This window comes from Phytophthora cinnamomi, assembly GCF_018691715.1.
Source record: "Phytophthora cinnamomi strain GKB4 chromosome Unknown Contig12, whole genome shotgun sequence".
Taxonomy (NCBI): Eukaryota; Oomycota; class Peronosporomycetes; order Peronosporales; family Peronosporaceae; genus Phytophthora; species Phytophthora cinnamomi.
In genome coordinates this window covers 521598-539229 of record NW_027150945.1, presented here as the reverse complement: position 1 = coordinate 539229, position 17632 = coordinate 521598, and the positions used below count along the sequence as shown (strand labels likewise).

At 53.2% G+C, this 17632-nt stretch overlaps 2 protein-coding genes across 2 annotated transcripts; one reads left to right on the top strand and one right to left on the bottom strand.

Annotated features, from left to right (window-relative positions):
* Positions 1 to 2212: 2212 nt before the first annotated feature.
* Positions 2213 to 8421, bottom strand: IUM83_13564 (TKL protein kinase; the record flags this gene model as incomplete). Its single annotated transcript, XM_067938249.1, has 2 exons — positions 2213 to 2429; positions 8237 to 8421. 2 exons carry the CDS (start codon positions 8419 to 8421, stop codon positions 2213 to 2215), a joined length of 402 nt encoding a protein of 133 aa, XP_067797848.1.
* A 683-nt stretch (positions 8422 to 9104) lies between these two features.
* Positions 9105 to 9353, top strand: IUM83_13563 (uncharacterized protein; the record flags this gene model as incomplete). The annotated part of the gene is made up of 1 exon (XM_067938248.1): positions 9105 to 9353. The coding sequence occupies one exon, from the start codon at positions 9105 to 9107 to the stop codon at positions 9351 to 9353; it is 249 nt and encodes an 82-aa protein (XP_067797853.1).
* Positions 9354 to 17632: the final 8279 nt, after the last annotated feature.

The window sequence follows — 17632 nt, the reverse complement described above, 5'->3', positions numbered from 1 at the left end:
AGATCGGTCGCGTGATTCGGTACTAGGCGCGGTTGGTCGCGAAGGGGTTCAGCAGAAGTTCGGTGTTGACTTCTTCGAGACGTACTCCGCGGTCGCGAATATGAACTCGATTAGAGTCGTTTTGGCTGTATGCGAGGCAGATGGCTACGTGATGGAATTGCTGGACGCGGATACAGCGTCCCTGAACAGTGATCTGACGGACCGTCTGTACATGGAAGTACCACTTGGAATTGACAATGATGATGACAACGTCTGCGTACTGAACAAAGCTGTCTACGGTTTGAAGCAAGCGGCAAGCGGGTGGAATAAGACCATTCATCGTGTTCTTGAAGAACGGTTTCAAGAGCTGTGGCGCGGATCAGTGTGTCTACGTCAAGCGTTCCAAGTACGTTTACGTCTACGTGTGTTTGTACGTTGACGACATGATAATCGCTGCGAAGACTAGCAATGAGATCCGTGAAGTGAAGGATGCGTTGAAGAACACATTTAAGATGAAGGAGCTGGGTACGGCGAAGTTCATCTTGGGTACGGAGATTGATCACGACAAGACTGCTGGAACGCTCATGATCAAGCAAACAAGGTACATTGACGATGTTGTGGAACGCTTCGGTCAGCAGAACGCTAAGCCTGCGGACAACACATGCGTGTCCGGAACGAAGCTGACGAAGACACAATCACCTGGAACGGTCAAGGAGCGAGCTGAGATGCGGTCGCGACCGTACCGTTCCCTCATCGAGTGTCTGCCGTACGTCATGACATGCACCAGACCGGACATCGCTTACATGGTGACGCAGCTGTCATGATTCCTGGAGAATCCCGGTCTGCAGCATTGGAGAGGTGCTATTCGAGTGCTACGCTACTTGAAGACAACGCGGGAGCACGGCATTGTGTACCAACGCGGCAATTGCAACGTCACGGTTGAAGCGTTCACGGACGCCGATTGGGGAAGCAACATTGATGACAGGCGTTCCGTGTCGGGCGTCATGGTTAGGATCGGGAACGGTCCGGTACTGTTCAAGTCCAAGTTCCTGAGAACGGTTGCGCTCAGCGCTGCGGATGCTGAGTATATGGCACTGAGCGTATGCGTTCAAGAGGTGCTCTGGACGCGTGCGATGCTAAAGGGCATGGGCAAGGAGCAAGTGGATGCGACACAGATGTGGGAAGATAATCAAGGAGTGATTGCATTGGCGCAGAACGCTGGGTATCATGCTATATAGAAGCATCTGGATATTCGACACCACTTTATCCGCGAGAACGTGGAACGCGGAACGGTCAAGGTGGACTACATCGACCTGAAGCACCAGTTGGCCGACATGTTGACGAAGGCGCTTGGAACGAAGATGCTCAAGTACTTGCGGGACGCCAGCGGGATCAAGACGAAGATCACCGTGCAGTAGCAGTGAGTCGGAGTGTTGAAGTGCACCGCTAGCACGGTTCGGACCGTGTAAAACGGTTAACCTTGAACTGCGCTAGAACGCTTCCTATTGGTCGATCATGGGATGGTCGGCTTGATTGGTTCGAGGGGGCAGGAAACGGTGTTTGCACAAGCCCACACGAGAGAACAACAATAAGGACGAGAGGGGAGTAGAGTTGAGAAGGACGAGTAGGACACATTTGGTAACTTTAATCAACTCACTTAGGCAGTTGCCACCAACATCACAAGCGTTCCTCAATAATTTCACTAACTGTATTTCACTACAGTAGTGATTCTTCCATCTCTTATTTACGCTATTTGTAATCTGTGTCTTATCCAGAGTCCCTTGGCGAATGCCACCCAGGTACCATTATTGGTATTAACATGATCTGTGATGCTAAAGATTTGTCCACGTTTAATGCCTGTCATTTTGAATAGCCTGTCTGATTTACAAATTATGCTGAATAGTATAGAGAGAGGTGGAAGGGGAAGGGTCTTCCTGATCACTATTGGTCGATGTGTAGAAATTTGTTGCTTCACAATAGTGCAATTTTACGATATCAAGTCCACATCAATAAAAAAAAATCGCGTTGTGGCTACACACCAAGTGTGTGGATACCAATCTGCGTGGCGGCGGTGATCCCTATCATGGTACTACCACCCCAATCCTATAGTTGGCTAGGCTTTCGGTTTTTGGACACTTTTCACAAATTTATTGTCAATAATTGAGTCAATTTTATACTGTATTGAAATCAGTGTAATCTAGTAACAAAACTTTATTTCGATAAAACTGATTATTTATTGTGTTGCACTATTTTTTATCGAGCTCTGTCTGAACAAGAACATGTCGGCATCGGTGCTGTACATCTCACCGGGAATGTCCTCGGGGGCTATCCACAGAGTCGCGTTCTTGCTCTCTGTGGACGTCCTGTACGTCCGCTTGTGTGACGTGCCGAAGTTGGTCACCTTGGCCTCCATCGTTCCATTCAGCAGCAGGTTCTTCGACTTGAGGTTGCTGTGGATCACCGACGGTGACAGCGAGTGCATGTAGTCCAGCGCACAGCAAATGTGCATTGAGATCTGTGTCTTCTGCCGTGTTGTAGCAGCAGCTACAAAGCGATGCTGGTGCGGGAATGTAAGCCCAACAACAGCACCACTTCAGCGGTCAACAACGACAAGCGGGTAGGCAGATAGCAACGGACAGCAGTCAGCAGAAGTAGTGGGAAACGGACAGAAACAGCCTCAACGAGAGGCACTGAATATATGAGAGCACGGTGAGGCTCAATATATTCACTTCTACATTTCCTTCTGAAGCAACAACAAAAAACGCTTTAGCTGGAGCAACCAGCATGGGAAAATCTGACGACGCGATGGTGCAGATCGAAGCCGTTGGAATGCCCCTCGCGGTCTATCCTCCTCTTCCTCCGCGAACGGAACACGAATTGCGGCTGATGCAAGAGACAACTACGCGGACGGCAGTCATTCAATGAGGTGAGACGAGGCGTCAAGTAGAAGCCCTGGCCCAACACTCGGCCGGTGCGCACCAGCGGCATGCAGAGCAGATCGGCCAAGTCAAGCTTCCGCAAGATCGACTTGCAGTGCAGACCTCTGAATACCTGCAGGCTCAGCATGAACGCCAAGCTGCTCTGCTCGAACAGCAGAACGAGATGCGTCGTCAAATGGACGAGCATCGAAAGTATTTGGAGGAACAGTACAAGAAACTGAAGGAGGCAGAACAAGCAGTCGGGCTTCAAGGCCAGAGGCTCGAGAGCTTGGCGGAGGCGGTCCAGCCTCATCTGCAGGCTCGATGGGGTGCTTTTGCACAGGGTGCCGAACAAGCAGCCGATGGACGCATGGCGGAGGCTGCTGCAGTCACTGTGGCTGCAGGCACAAATCTACCGGTGCCTCACATATACAGAGGCAGCTCTAAGAAAGGGAAGAGAGAGTTCATGGACTGCTACGCCATCTACACGAGACGGATTAAGGCGTTGAACCAAGGGACACAGGCAACATTTTTCGTGATGCCCATTAGTGCGTGCATCGAGCAGGGTACACTGGTGAGAATCTGTGACTATGAGCTTTTCAAGGCAGAAAAGGACATTACGGAAGCTGAGTGGAAAAATTACTTCCTGACGGCGCGCATTCATGATAACACAGCTTACAAAACACTGGATAGGGAGGTGAAGTCGCTTTGCATGGATGTTGAATTACAGGATGCAGAATCTCGGCTATCCCGTCTACTGACAGACTTCTACTAGATCACTGATCGACTCAACATGGAAGATGACGTGCACACAGAGCCGAAGAAGGTAGTTGGCTACTTGATGGATGCACTTCTCCCTCACGCTTTTAAGGCTGCTGTGAAGGACCAAATGGGCAGACAATGTCATAAGGGAATGAAAACGAACCGTCCAGCTTTTCTTAAGTGGCTTCGCAGTGAGCTTTAAGGGTTCATGAGGTTCGAAGCGCACATTGCGGCTCAGACCCCAAGTAACGGCGATGCTAAGACAACCCCACCACACAGTCTACCGAAGCGGGGATTTGGGGGAGCAGCAGCCGCTAGCAAACCGAGCAGTACTCCGGATCGACCGAAGCCTAAGGGCTGCAGCACTCCGAAGCCAAAATCGCCAGATGATCGGCCTCAAAAGACATGCTTCAAATGTGGTGACCAGACCCATGGAGTAGTTCAATGCCCAAACATCTCTAGTCCAACGGAAGCTAAAGAGCTCTGCGAAGCGACTACAGGGAAAAAGGTTTTGAAACCTGTACTAGCTATGGCTCCTTCCCGTGCCAAGGTTGAACGATCGTCTTCAGCGATACCGTGCACTGTGATGGATACTGTTGAGACTGAGATTACTCCTGACAGCGCAGCAACAGTCTCGCTGGTGACGACAAAACTGCTGAAGGCATTGTCAGCCAGCAGAACGTGGATCAACCAGCAAGAAGCATCTGATGAAATTGCGGTGGTTGGTGTTGGAGGTAAACCGATACCAGTGAACAGCAAGGTTAAGTTAGATCTGCGGTTTTCGACGCCGGGTGGTCCGTTGGTGTTACGGAACGTTATCTGCTGGGTGGCTGACAGAGATCTGCCAACTGGTGTTGGAGATTTGCTGTTGTCACAATGGATCATGAAGCGTTTAGGCTATAGTGCTGAGAAGTTGCTGGCCACTCCACAACAAACAAGCCCCGAGTGGGATATGAATGATGTCGACGATCACCCTAGCCGAGGTGTGGCAAGTGTGCTGGCCTACAGTAGTGGAGGAGAATCATCACCACGAGCGGACGAAGAGGGAATTTTTCAAGAGGCGGAAGACCGAGCTTACTTTCCTGAATTTACTCATGATCGCGACTCGGAGATGGAGGAAATTAAGGCCATCCTCTTGGAAAAAAATGATGAAGCTCGTAAACTAGGAGCTCCGGCAGAGTTTGTGGAAAACTTAGAGAAACTACTGTTGCCGTTTATTGATGTTTTTCGTGTGGTCATCGGGCGGGATCCGCCGGTGGATATGCCACCGATGGAAGTGACTCTGAAGCCTGGAGCTGTACCAGTAAAGTGTAAGGCGGGGCGTTACTCTCCTGTACACCGTGAATTCCTAAAAACAAACACATTGACTCACTGATCGAGGCTGGCCTTTGCTTTTGAAACCCTAAGAGCAGATGGAGCTCTCCTCCCCACGTCGTGAACAAGCCGGAGGCCGGGGACCATCGCATGGCTGTGGATGTTCGCGGTGCAAATGAATGCGTGGAGCAAATAGTCTGGCCAATGCCGATAAACGAAGTGGCGTTTGAGCAATTACGTGGCTCATCGAGATATTTTTCACTGGATTTCTTTAAGGGCTTTTGGCAGTTCGCAATGGCCGCGTTCTGCCAGGAGATCTACTCCATCCTGACTGAAGAAGGAGTAATCACACCGACCCGCGTCCTCATGGGCGGGACAAACAGCGTCGCTTACGTCCAGTCTACAGTGCAGCAAATGTTTGCTGAAGTGTTTAACAATGGATTAATGATTTGGATTGACGACCTGCTCGGGTACGAGGATAGCGACGAAGGCTTGCTGTTTTTACTCAAGAAGGTGCTAACAATTTGTGGGGAAAAGGGGCTCAAGCTTAATCCTAAAAAGTCCAGTTTCTTCCGACGGGACGCGCTGTGGTGTGGACGCGTCGTATCTGGTGAGGGCGTTCGCCACGACCCAACAAGGATTACAGCTCTCGTGAACCTGCCGGCGCCAACGACTGGGCAAGAACTACCGCAGTTTATTTGTGCACTCAATTGGATGAGAGCCTCTCTGCCCGCTTTCATTAAGTTGATCGGTCCACTCGTGAAAATGAAGGAAAAAGTGCACGAGCGTGCTGGTGGGCGTAAGAAAACACAAGTTCGCGCGGTCAAGCTTTCGGATGTGGGGTGGGGTGCCGATGAAGTTGCTTGTTTAAACCGCTGCAAGGATGCACTGCAAAATGCACTGCAGCTAGCACATCCCGACCCTGATAAACGTCTGTCGGTGTACACTGACGCCAGTGACGAGCACTGGGGTGCGGCAATCACACAGATTCCGCGTGATCAGGCCTCTCGGCCGCTGAGCGAGCAGGAACATCAACCGTTAATGATGCTGAGCGGGACTTTCTCAGGAACAGCAAAACGGTGGGTAATAGTGGAGAAGGAGGCGTTTGCAATAGTCGAGACATGCAGGCGTGCAGACTATTTTCTTCACCGTCATGATGGATTCGCCCTGTTCACTGGTCATCGAAATCTCCGCTACTTCTTTGATCCTCGCAGTGTTTCAACTTCAGTTCCGAAGTATACGGCGGCCAAACTTCACCGCTGGTCATTACTACTCATGGGCTATAAGTACGAGATCTACGACATCTCCGGTGATGAAAATGTGTGGGCAGACCTTTTGTCGAGATGGGGGTCCACCCTTAAAACAATTTGTGCAATTCAGCACGTCCCGCTGCCTTTGTCACCGCAGCTAGATGAAAACTTCGTGTGGCCGACGCTCAAAGAACTCGTTGCGGCGCAAAAGACGAGTGAACCACCAGCGGGTTACACTCGACAGGGAGCTGATTTACTGTGGATGGACCAACAGGGCCGAATCTGGATCCCCGATGACGCCACCAACCTCCGAGTGCGAGTATGCGTGGTGGGTCATTTTGGAATTGCAGGCGATCATGGCAGCAGGATGACGGTGAAGCAGATCAGTGATCGTTTTGTTAGGACCGGTATAAACAGCGACGTGGAATTTTTGTTCAGCGTTTCTTGCACTGTGCCAGCACATCGAGTGGCCCACCCAACCAGCGTTTGCTTGGGGAAGCGATGCATGCGGAGCTCCCGAACGAACTTATACACTGGGATTTTCTCCACATGGGGGAGAGCGACACAGGTCAGATTTACGTCTTAGTGATTAACGACGACGCATCAAAGTATGTGTCACTAGTACCGTCCATTGCAGCAGATGCAGATACGACCTACAATGCCCTCCTCGACTGGTTTGCTTCCTTCAGTGTGTGTCGAACCTGGGTGAGCGACCAGGGTACACATTTTCGCAACAAAACAATTGAAACCCTTCAACACGCTATAGGCGCGCACCACCATTTCACTACAGCGAGGTGCCCGTGGGCCAACGGTACTGTGGAGGTGGTAATGCGGGAAATTCTGCGGTGCGGCGGAGTGCTCCTTTCCGAGTGGAGATTACAGACCAAGGAGTGGCCGCGAGTCATTAAGATTCTCCAGATGGTGCTGAACCATACACCGTCGCCAGCTTTGGGCGGCGTAGCGCCGGTGACGACGATGACAGGCCTAAAAGTAATGGGCCCGGTTGATCATATCGAGGTTCCCGGACCTGTAAAGCAAGCCACCCTGGCAAAGGTGCAAACAGCACAGCGCGTACATGTGGAGCGGCTTCAGCGAGCGTTGGCCGACATGCACAAGCGCAGCAGCAATGCGAATGCAGCTACGAGAGCCGCAGGCCGAAAGCATCACAACAAAACGCAAAGCACTACTATGGCACAATTTGAGATCGGTGATTTCGTGCTGTACGCCGATGTGTGGCAGCACACACGGAGCAAGTTGAGAGTGAAGTGGCGTAGCCCGCACAAGTGGTGAACACGGTGGCAAACTGGATTTTTGAGATCCAAAACCTGATAACGGGGCAGCGAAAGGAGGCACACGCTAGCTGGCTCAAATTCTATGCTGATGCGTCTCTAGACGTCCCGGAGGACCTTTTACTCCATGTGGCCCACAACAGCGAGGGCCACGTCGCTGAAACTTTGTTAAAGGTCCGCTACAATCAACAAGAAAAGCGCCACGACATCAAGGTACACTGGCGCGGTCTCGACGCTATCGAGGACTCCTGGGAACTAGCCGATATTCTGCTACAAGATGTTCCCGTCGCAGTCAAAGCGTTTGCTCGCCAGCACAAAACGCAAGCGGCCGTGAAGGCGCTTTGCAAGGCGCTGAGCATCGACAATAACTAGTTCGTGTGCTGCGGCGGCTAACGAATTGACGCTCGGGAATGAAGAACTCTCTGGAGGGGGAAGTGTTGTAGCAGCAGCTACAAAGTGATGCTGTTGCGGGGATGTAAGCCCAACAACAGCACCACTTTAGCGGTTAACAACGGACAAGCGGGTAGGCAGTTAGCAACTGACAGCAGTCAGCAGTAGTAGTGGCAAACGGACAGAAACAGCAGCTAGTAGCAGCGATTGGAAACAACGTCAACGAGAGGCACTGCATAAGAGAGCACGGTGAGGCTCAATATATTCACTTCTACATTTCCTTCGGAAGCAACAACATGCCGGTTGAAGCCGATGACGTGACGCAGCTTCGTACCTGTCCAGCAGCGAGCGCAGGTCGCCGCCTTTCATGAGCTCCTGTACCACGTACAGGTCCGACGCGGACGTCCACTCGACACCAACGAAGCGCACAAGGTGCGGGTGGTTGAGCGTCACGGTGATCTTGACTTCGTTCACGAAGCTGTCGACGTGGTCGTCATTCTCGTGGGTCTCGGGCAGCAGCTTCTTCACCGCCACCTTGTCGCCCCTGAAGGAGCCGGAGAACACTTGGTCGAAGCTCTCTGACTGATGGGCTGGTCCACCTGCACCACTTTCCTCGGGCTCCGCTTGCTGAACTAAAACTAATCTTAATGAACGGAGTCTTAATGAACGGAGGCGGCCACTCCACGAGACTGGATGTTGCCTGAACGCGAAAATTCCGCAGATGTCGCTCGAGTGATCAGATAAATTACCTGTCACAGGTATTACATTCGAGTACAAGTTATTTGAGATAATAGGGTTTTTAACTTAATAGAAACTGGATGGGTCAACATACCAGCATAATTTGATTAGAGCACAGGTAATTCAACATCACAGTCCCGTTAAGTGCCTGTTGAACCGAACCGAACGAATCATATTCAGCAGGTTTTTCGATTACAGAATAATGGCACCTGAGTGGCATCCTCTGGATAAAACCCAGAGAACCGTATATACTATGCACAATTTCTAGCTAAAATCACAGTGTATTGAAACATAGCGGCAGTCATATTGGCGGTACGGCTGTAATAGTACCAGTGGAATTATATCTCAGAGTCATAATACTTGTCTACTTCCTACACGCTTGTGTAAGCCAGTGTAACGGGGGACCCGCCCGAAGGACCCCAGTGCAACAGACGGAAGTCCTGGTCGACTGCGAGACGCTGGAGATGGTGACGGGCGGCGGCGTGAGGCAAGCGTCCAAGCTGGACAACGACAGGTTGACGATGGGTAGCACGGGAGCGGTCCAGGAGGTCGTGGCGGTGACGGAGGACGGCCGCTGTGTGGTCCATGCAACAGAGAGTGGCAGAGTGAGCAGCTCGGACAAGCTGCAGACCGCGGCGCTTGTCGAGTCGACATTGCCGAACGGAACTGGAGGACTCCGACAGGGAGCGATGGCCGCACAGAACCAGATTTGACAGCTCGATCGCAAGCACGCACGAGCTGAGGGCAAGCGAGTCCACGGCAGGTTCTGGGGAAAGAGGGTGCTGAAGCCACTCCGGTTTCACTTCCACAGAAGCCATCGCCGGTGCTGACACCTGGAGACTGTCGTTCACCGAACTGACGTTGTGCACTACAGGCTGGCTGCGGAATCGCATCACTCCAATTTGCCAGTCGATGATCCGGTTGAACTGCACCAGCCATGGAAGGCCGATAATTATGTCGTGATTTGTCGACACCTCCCACTCAATGAGAGAAACACCGTTGAAGTCCCTGCCAACAAAGTTAATAGGCTCCAAACATTGCTGCGCCGTACGAGCCGGTGTTGTTGAAATCGCTTGGCCGTGACCTCGGTGGGCTCGATGTAGTGTGGAACGAGGCCAGGACGCACAATGTTGTGCTCCGCACAGCTGTCGACCTAAACCCGCACGGCCTGTCCGTTCATCATTCCCTCAAACCGCAACAGTTCACGGCTGGGCGACGACTCGGCGTCGACCGACACCATGTTCAGCTGCAAACTGTCGATGACGTCGACGTGGTCGACGCGATTGTCTGCGTAGTCATCGCCATCACCTTCGGATACGTCGTCGTCATCGACAATGCGACGAAACAATCCCTGGTTAGCGCGGAATGACCCGCGTCGTTGGGGAGGACGTGATGGGCCTCGGGGGTTATTGCGCGCTGGCCGCTTAGGACACGTTGCCTGGCGATGTCCAGGTTCTTTGAAGTAGAAGCAGAGATTACTTCGCAGGCACTCATCGCGAGAAGTAAAGCACGAGCTCCCGATCTCCATTGGTATCGGCTCCTCGACGTGATGTGCCGGTTGCTGAAGGCGTTCGGGTCTTTCGCCTACGCGATTCGCGTGGTTTCGGCGCGACCCTATCGCGTGCGTGCGGTCGTACATGAGTTCAACAGCAATCGCGTCCGTCGTGTTTCGGAACTGACGCAACTTCACCTCTTGTATTATCTCTGCGACCAAGCCTTTCTAAAAGTGCATGGTGGGATTGGGTTTGACTGCGGAGCGAAGCCGCCAGGCCGAGGTCTAACGGCGTCGAGGCCTTGAGAGACGATGGCCGAGGTCTCCTATTGGTTACTCACATTTACCGCGCCAGAGTGACAGGAAGCTACTTAGTGACTGCGTGGCTCGGCGGGCAGGGATTGACATGACAGTAACACGAATATACTGTATTAATACGGCAGCTGTGGCTACCGACTTCCTGTAGTAACATTACTATCATTTCAGGGATCTCCGTTACTGTTGTAATGTCCAGTAATTCCTGGTAGTTTCAGTGGTCGACCTCCTGCATCGACAGGCCTTTGAATCCATCGCTGTCAAGCTCCATACGGCCGATTTCCGCTAGAATACGCTTGAGAAGGACCTGCAGTTCCGCGCGTTCATTGTCGATTCTCGTCTGAAGGCTGCTCATCACAAATCCCTCTGTAGTGAAGACACGCTCTTGGAACGCGTTGGTAGGGCTGCGCCCCAGCCAAATGCGTGCTAAGGCCGCGACAGATGGAAACTTCATGCGACTGACATCGCGAAACCAATGAAGAATGTCCACATCCTCGCAGAGGGCCTCCACACGCCAGTAAACTACTCAATTTCGACGAACCATCAGCAAAGGAGTAAACGCGTTCTTGCTCACCCCCTCCTCCGCTGATTGCTGCAGTACCACGGCGATCCTGTCCACTGGGTACTCTGGCCACTCTTGCAAAACGCTGTCGGCTTACTGCACACGTGATGTTCGCCACTCTTGCATACGGCACACGGATCGGTCGTCTTCAACTCGGCGAACGAACAGTCGGGATTAACGCACTTCATGGGGATACTGGGTGGCAGGTCGAGAGGGTTCTTGGTCGTTGCTGGCGGTTCTGGTGTTGCTGGAAACTTGCAGAATGAGGGCTGAGAAGTCTGGATCTGCAAGACTGGCGTCACCAGCACGACGGCCGGCTTGATCGTGTGACGGTTGAGCTCTTGTAAACGCTGTTCGGACCCAGACACCCCACTCGTCGCCCTATCCGTCTCCAACCAAGCAGTGGTTCACATGAGCTTGCGTGGGGGGGGCGAATCAGAATTCCTGAGTTGTGGAAGCGGGGGATTGCCACACGCCTCTGAATTTCTTCAAGTGCGCGACAGAAGTTTATAGTAATACACGGTGTCGGTCTTAGTTACTAGTTACTGCAGTAGTATCGGTGCATCGTGCCAAATTGCTAGTTACTACATCATTTTGAGCATCATTTTAATATAGATATTAGTGGAGGAGTAGTTTTAATCGAATTACTGTCAATTCCTTTCTGCGGGTCCTAATAAATCCCTGTCGAACACTCCGGATAGTCATAGCGGATACGCCTTTTGCCTCTTATTAGGAATCCGAAGTTAAGATAAAGGCTCGTCCGGTTGTAGGATCAGACCGAAAGCTCGGTCTATATCAGCTATTTGTATTGACATTAGGGATTAGTTATAGTCGAGGCCTCACCGCCTCTAACTATTAAATCAGAGCAGAGTATCCCCCCCCCCAAGCCGTCAGGGTCAAGTCCGGCTACGATAAGTCTAGCTAGCTTAGCCGTAGGGTCTGGATACGCTCGGCCGACGCGGGGTAGCGTTCGCCCTGGTAAGGCCAAGAGTGGATAGTGGCCGAGTGTTGGGAGGTAGAGTGTCCTCCCTGTACGTTTGTACGTTAACCTGGATGCGTGGTGTGCCCCCCGACAGTGTATTTGACTGTTTGGCCGAGGTTTCACTTCGGCGCCCCTGTCGAAGGCCTTGATCGGCCCGGTATCCTTCCTTTCTGAGGGACCACAGTGGGTTTAGCGCGAAAGTGTTTATATTTACGCACTCCAGCCGTTGCTCGTGGCTGGCGGTGCATGTGCGTGGGCTCTACCTACCTTACCGATACTTCAACACTAGGCATATTTCCAGCCCAGTATAAGGGATCAGACCTTGTCTTCAGGTTTAATCCCAACAATCTTCGCCGAACTTTCGAGGGAAGCGTGTGTTGTTAGTAGGACTCGTCCCATTTGTTGAGGCTGAGGGACGAGGACTCGTAACATCGTAAATTCTTACATGACAACTGGTGCCGCGACCCGGGACTGGTGTGACCGAGTGTTTGTTGTTACGGTCTGTGTAAGTAATACCCCTTAACGAGCAAAATAGGAAGAAGAAGAAGATGAAGAAGAAGAAGAAGAAGAGAGAAGAGAACAAGAACAAGAACAAGACGAACAAGATGGCGAACGGATCCAAGCCAGCGGTACCTGCAACGCCGGCAAAGTCAACGCGCGAACCCACCAGCCTACTCGTCAACCGTCGCTAGCGACTCGATGTCTCGGTTGTCGGTGATCACCGAACGGTCGGTCAGCTTCGAAGAGTCGGTGGATGAAGATTCCGACGCCAAGGATGAAATGATGGACAATGCTGACCTGGAGGAGAAGTCATTCGCAGCGATACAGGAGACGGACGACCAGGAAGGCGCGATGTTTCCGCGGGACATAGCGGGGTTCCTCGCTCGCTCTCGCAAGGCAACCAGCCGCCGATGAATGGCACCACTCCAGCTGCAAACAAGGTGCTTGGACGAGTGTTCAAGCAAACGATGGATGAAAGCCAGTGGATGCAGCAATACTCGACCAAGTCGGTCCGACAGGCCATTTGGATGGAGCTGAAGGGCGAGCTTGCTTGGCCAGTGAACTCTATTAGCACCACCCAGGTGGCCGAGGATACGGTGTCACTCTTACGGGCTATGGGGTGCGAGCCCCAAACTCACCCGTCGGACGCCGCAATCCGCAACTGCCCCCCCCCCCCCCCCCCCCCCCCCCTCCCGCCGTAGCTGGCTGTGAGCTCCAGAAGTGGAAGCGCAAGCTCCGTTTGAGCTTTAGCGCTACAGACATCGGCCTGGCTGGTCAAACCAAGGCCTCGGCGGAGCAGGAGGAAGACGACCCGTGGAAAGTCCCACTCCCACAGACGCCTCAGAAGAACCCAGAGAGCTCGGACGGACGGCACACTTCTGATGGTGTGTTTTAGGTTCGCGCCGAGGGTACGCCGTACTTTCAAGACTTGCACATGGTGACGCCTCGGTCGACGAGTCGCGCGGAACGCATTTCGCGCACCGAAGGGTCGAAGCCCACTCACGGTACTCGCCGCGGTAAAACGAACCGGCGGTTCACCCCTCAGTCGGCCTCCTCAGATGAGGACGAGGATGAGGATGACCCGGACCTCGGTGACGGCCGTGACAGCCCAAGTGACGAACAGGCCCGTCAGGTCCAGGAGGTGAGCGAAATGGAGCGCTTGAGCTCGCGACCCACCGACCCCTCGCTCAGATCAAGCGTTTTTCCGGAGCCAGCAACAAGAGTGAAAACTCGATGCAGTGGCTCCGAGCTTTCGTCTACGAGATGAAGGGCACTCACACACACCGCCCGACGAGTGGTGCATGGCGTGTGAGGTAAGCCTTCGGGGCGGTGCCCTTCACTGGTACCGTCAACCCCCGAGGAAAACCAAACGTCAGTGGAAGTTGCTCAGCGACGTCTTCATTAAGTACTATTGCTGCGAAGGCTCGGTACTACTCAGCGAACAGAGATGGTGCGGAGCACATTTGCGACTACCTAAGTCGACTGAATGGCTACGCTCGCAACGCTGGCCTCCAGTTCGAGAAGGGTGGTCTCGATACGAAAGACCACGCGCACCGATTCTTCGAGCCGTGTGGGGACCGAGACCTCGAACGACGGCTTTGCCACGTTCGAGTGAAGGACATTCACAAGTTGGAAGACATTATTAATGACATCTAGAAGTTGGAAGAGCGTGGTCAGTCCCGCGAGACCTCAGCTTACCCGCCGAGAAGCCGCGAGAGTTCTCTCCAACACGACGACAAACGACCCGAGGCTTCACGGGACAGTTACCGCCGCGATGACCGACGCGCCGACTCTTCGCATGACGGTTACCGTCGCGACCGATACGATCGTCGGGACCGAGAGTTCGACCATCGTCGTGATGACACATGTCACGTGCCACGAATCTCGCTGGCAGAGGCTTCGCTCGCCGACATGATGACCGAACTCCAAGTCCAAGGATCTAGGGGTAGCCAGACGGAGCGTTCGTCACCGCGCCGAGACTCGCACAGCAGTAGCGAGTGTGAGACTGGGAACAGCCTCTGCTCTGAGGACGATCATCGACCACCGAGGCGCCAACCCTAGGAGGAGACCCACGAGCTGTGGATACGCCGGACCGAGACGTTGGTGCCCACGGTGATAGCTTTTAGACGAGGCAAGGTGTCTCGAGTGCGGGTGACCAATGTGAGCGGGCGGCTGTTAATCTGCCGAGCTCACACGCCCCTGCTCATCTGGTTCCGAATTGGGGACCTCCCGTATGATGAGGGATATACTCGGTTGGGGTCGACCAAGTACCGAGAGTGGCGGGTGGCCGCATTTGAGGAATCGCGCGACGAGGATTCGCTCCAGCGGGAGTACGAACTCTACCAGACGTGGCTCGCTGCACAACCACCGGCGGTGGACCGACCGAGCTATCCAACCCCGGCTGGAATCAAACCTCGGCCACCTGATGACTCGTCGGGCCGGACCTGTCGTTTGAGCTGCGCCGAGCTTTGGGAACGAGAACTCGCGAGGCGTGAAGAGGTGGAGCAACTCGCCACCGACGGCTCACCAGTGGGTGATGATCCGGTGGCGCTCCCTACTCAGCGCGCCGAGCTTGAGTTCGCTACTACCAAGATCACAGCGAAGGTTACGAACGAAGTCACGTTCGACCAGGCCAGCGGCGATGGCTCCGGCGTTAGATCTGAGCTAAGTGTGGCTACCGATGGGGCCCCAGAGGCGGCGGAATCCACTTACTACCAACGTAAGCCTGGGCTGTCTGAAGACTCGGCTGAGGAGTCGGAGGATGAAGCATCGATGGATATCCTAGAAGCGACGTACCTGTCTGTAGCTACTGTGCCGGCGACGGAAGAGGGCGCAGATGACGGGGATGATCAGCCCTCGTCGGAGCACATGCCCAATGAAATCGATTTCGAGGAATATGCTCACGAGCTGGCATTCCTTCCCGACCTAACTGAGACCTCGCTAACGTACCTCGACTTCTCAGCACCAAACGTGCGTCTCCCAGGTGTGTGTGCGGAACGCCAGGCCCGTGTCGTGGAAGTGCTCAAGAAGCACGAGAAGATCATGATCTCTAATGGAAATGCTTTGCCTCCGCCCGCTTATGGGGTGGTGTGTGATATCGATGTGAACGAGCACTCGTCCATCAAACAGAGAGCTCGGCGAGTGTTCCTCCGGCACCTACAGAAGCTGTACGAGCTACTACGAGGCTTGCTCAAGGTAGGCCAGATAGCGTTTTCGAACAGCCCGTGGGCCTCGCCGATCGTGATTGTGTTGAAAAAGAACGGCGAGGACATCCGGCTGTGCATTGATTACAAGATGGTGAATGCCATCATCGCAATCATGGAATATGCAATGCCTCTGGTCGATGACCTTCTCACCGACCTCGAGAAGTTTCTGTGGTACTGCTCGATCGACGCTGCAAGTGGATTTTGGGCAATTATGATGTCAACGAGGGCTCGCCAGATTTCGGTCTTCGTATGTACCCTTGGTCACTTTGAGTGGCTCAGGATGCCTTTTGGGCTCAAAAATGCACCGATGATTTACCAACGTATGCTCGATAATGCTTTGTGGGGGGGGTTGCACAACCGAAACGCGGATGGAATAACTACGCGGAGTTAATGCGGTGTGCGGAGGAGATTGACCGAGACCTTGATCGAACCCTCGAGCGGACCCTGGCTGAGCCGTCCGGTGATCTCTCACCTAAGCCAAGTCAAGCGCCCACGAAGTTTGAAGTAAGCTGTGACAATACTAGGACCGAAGCCGCGGTCGCGGAACTAATTAATAACCCGGTCGCCTGCATGTTCGCAACCGGAGAACCCGACGAGTCCCCACTAGTTCCGGTGTTTGAACGCCGCTCCTTTGGGGGTGATATCTGCTTTGGGGATGAGTAGCTTGACGACTACCTCGAGACCGTGGACCGACGGCTTGTCCGCTTCGAAGAGTGCCGTGTTAGTGTGGACTTCACTAAGAACATCTTTGTGCAGCCCAAGGTTGATTTTTTTGTCACGTGCAGTAACGCGAGAAGGCATTAGAGCTGACCCTAACGATCAGAGCAGTGACCGAGCTTTCTTTTTTCCTCGGTCGAAAAAAGGCGTACAATCATTCCTTGGTGCGCTTAACCACTACAGCCGGTTCACCCAAGACTTTGCGGTCTTTGGAGCCGCGCTGTATCAGCTGAAGGACGAAGATTTCATGGACGGAGGTGACCTCAGTGCTGCCAAGCGAAGCTTTGCTGCGTTACAACGAAAGGTCGGTGAGGCACCGATCCTCCGACACTTCGATCGTGACCGAGCAGTCCACGTAACACTCTTTGCAAGTGAGTGGACGCTCCGTACAACGCTGATGCAAGAACACGGTGGCAAAATGCACCCGATATGATTCTGCGGCCGAGTTCTCAAGGAAGCTGAGATGAACTATCTCCCGGCCGAAAAGGAGGTCCTGGCCCTGCTACAAAGGTGGAAGGTGTGTTACACCCAACGCGCAGGTCAGACCATCCACTTGTGGCGAGGCGGGTAAGCGCTTTTTACCGCCCAGGTGTATAGCACGTAGCCATGGGCTACCCTTCCGGAGATATACTCCTCCTTCCGGATTTCCCAATGGGGTCAGACCTCGGAAGCAGCACCAGGTGCCGCAAAGAACGGGGTTGGCGCGTGACCTTGTGAATCCATCTAGGTTTCGTTTACCTTCGGTGGGACGGAATTCACCGGTTGAGTTGTTTTCACTATGAAGAGTCCTGGAGTGCAGAGCGGTTACGTTACTTCAAACAGTACGTCTCCACGACTGGGGGGCGAAAGCACAGGTAAGCCTTTCCTAGATAACCAAAAACACAGAGGGTTAATATGCAAATATACAGCCGCTACTTACTCTTTGGGGCCTTTGAGCGGGTGTGGGGGTGGAGTGGGGGCGTACACCAGTTTACTTGAGTTTCATCCGGATTACAGGTCAAATCCGGAAGCACTCTTCACTCACGCGCACCAGCTCCCACAAGGAGATAATTAACTCCAGGCGGAAGACTTTCCAAATGTTCAACTCCAAAAGGAGAACAACCTCCGGTCAGACAAGATACAATCCTATCACACAGTAGTCAATCGATCGGATCCAGGGGTGACTACACACAACCTCCTCGAAACGCAGTTAATATGAAATGGGACCTCCAAACGAA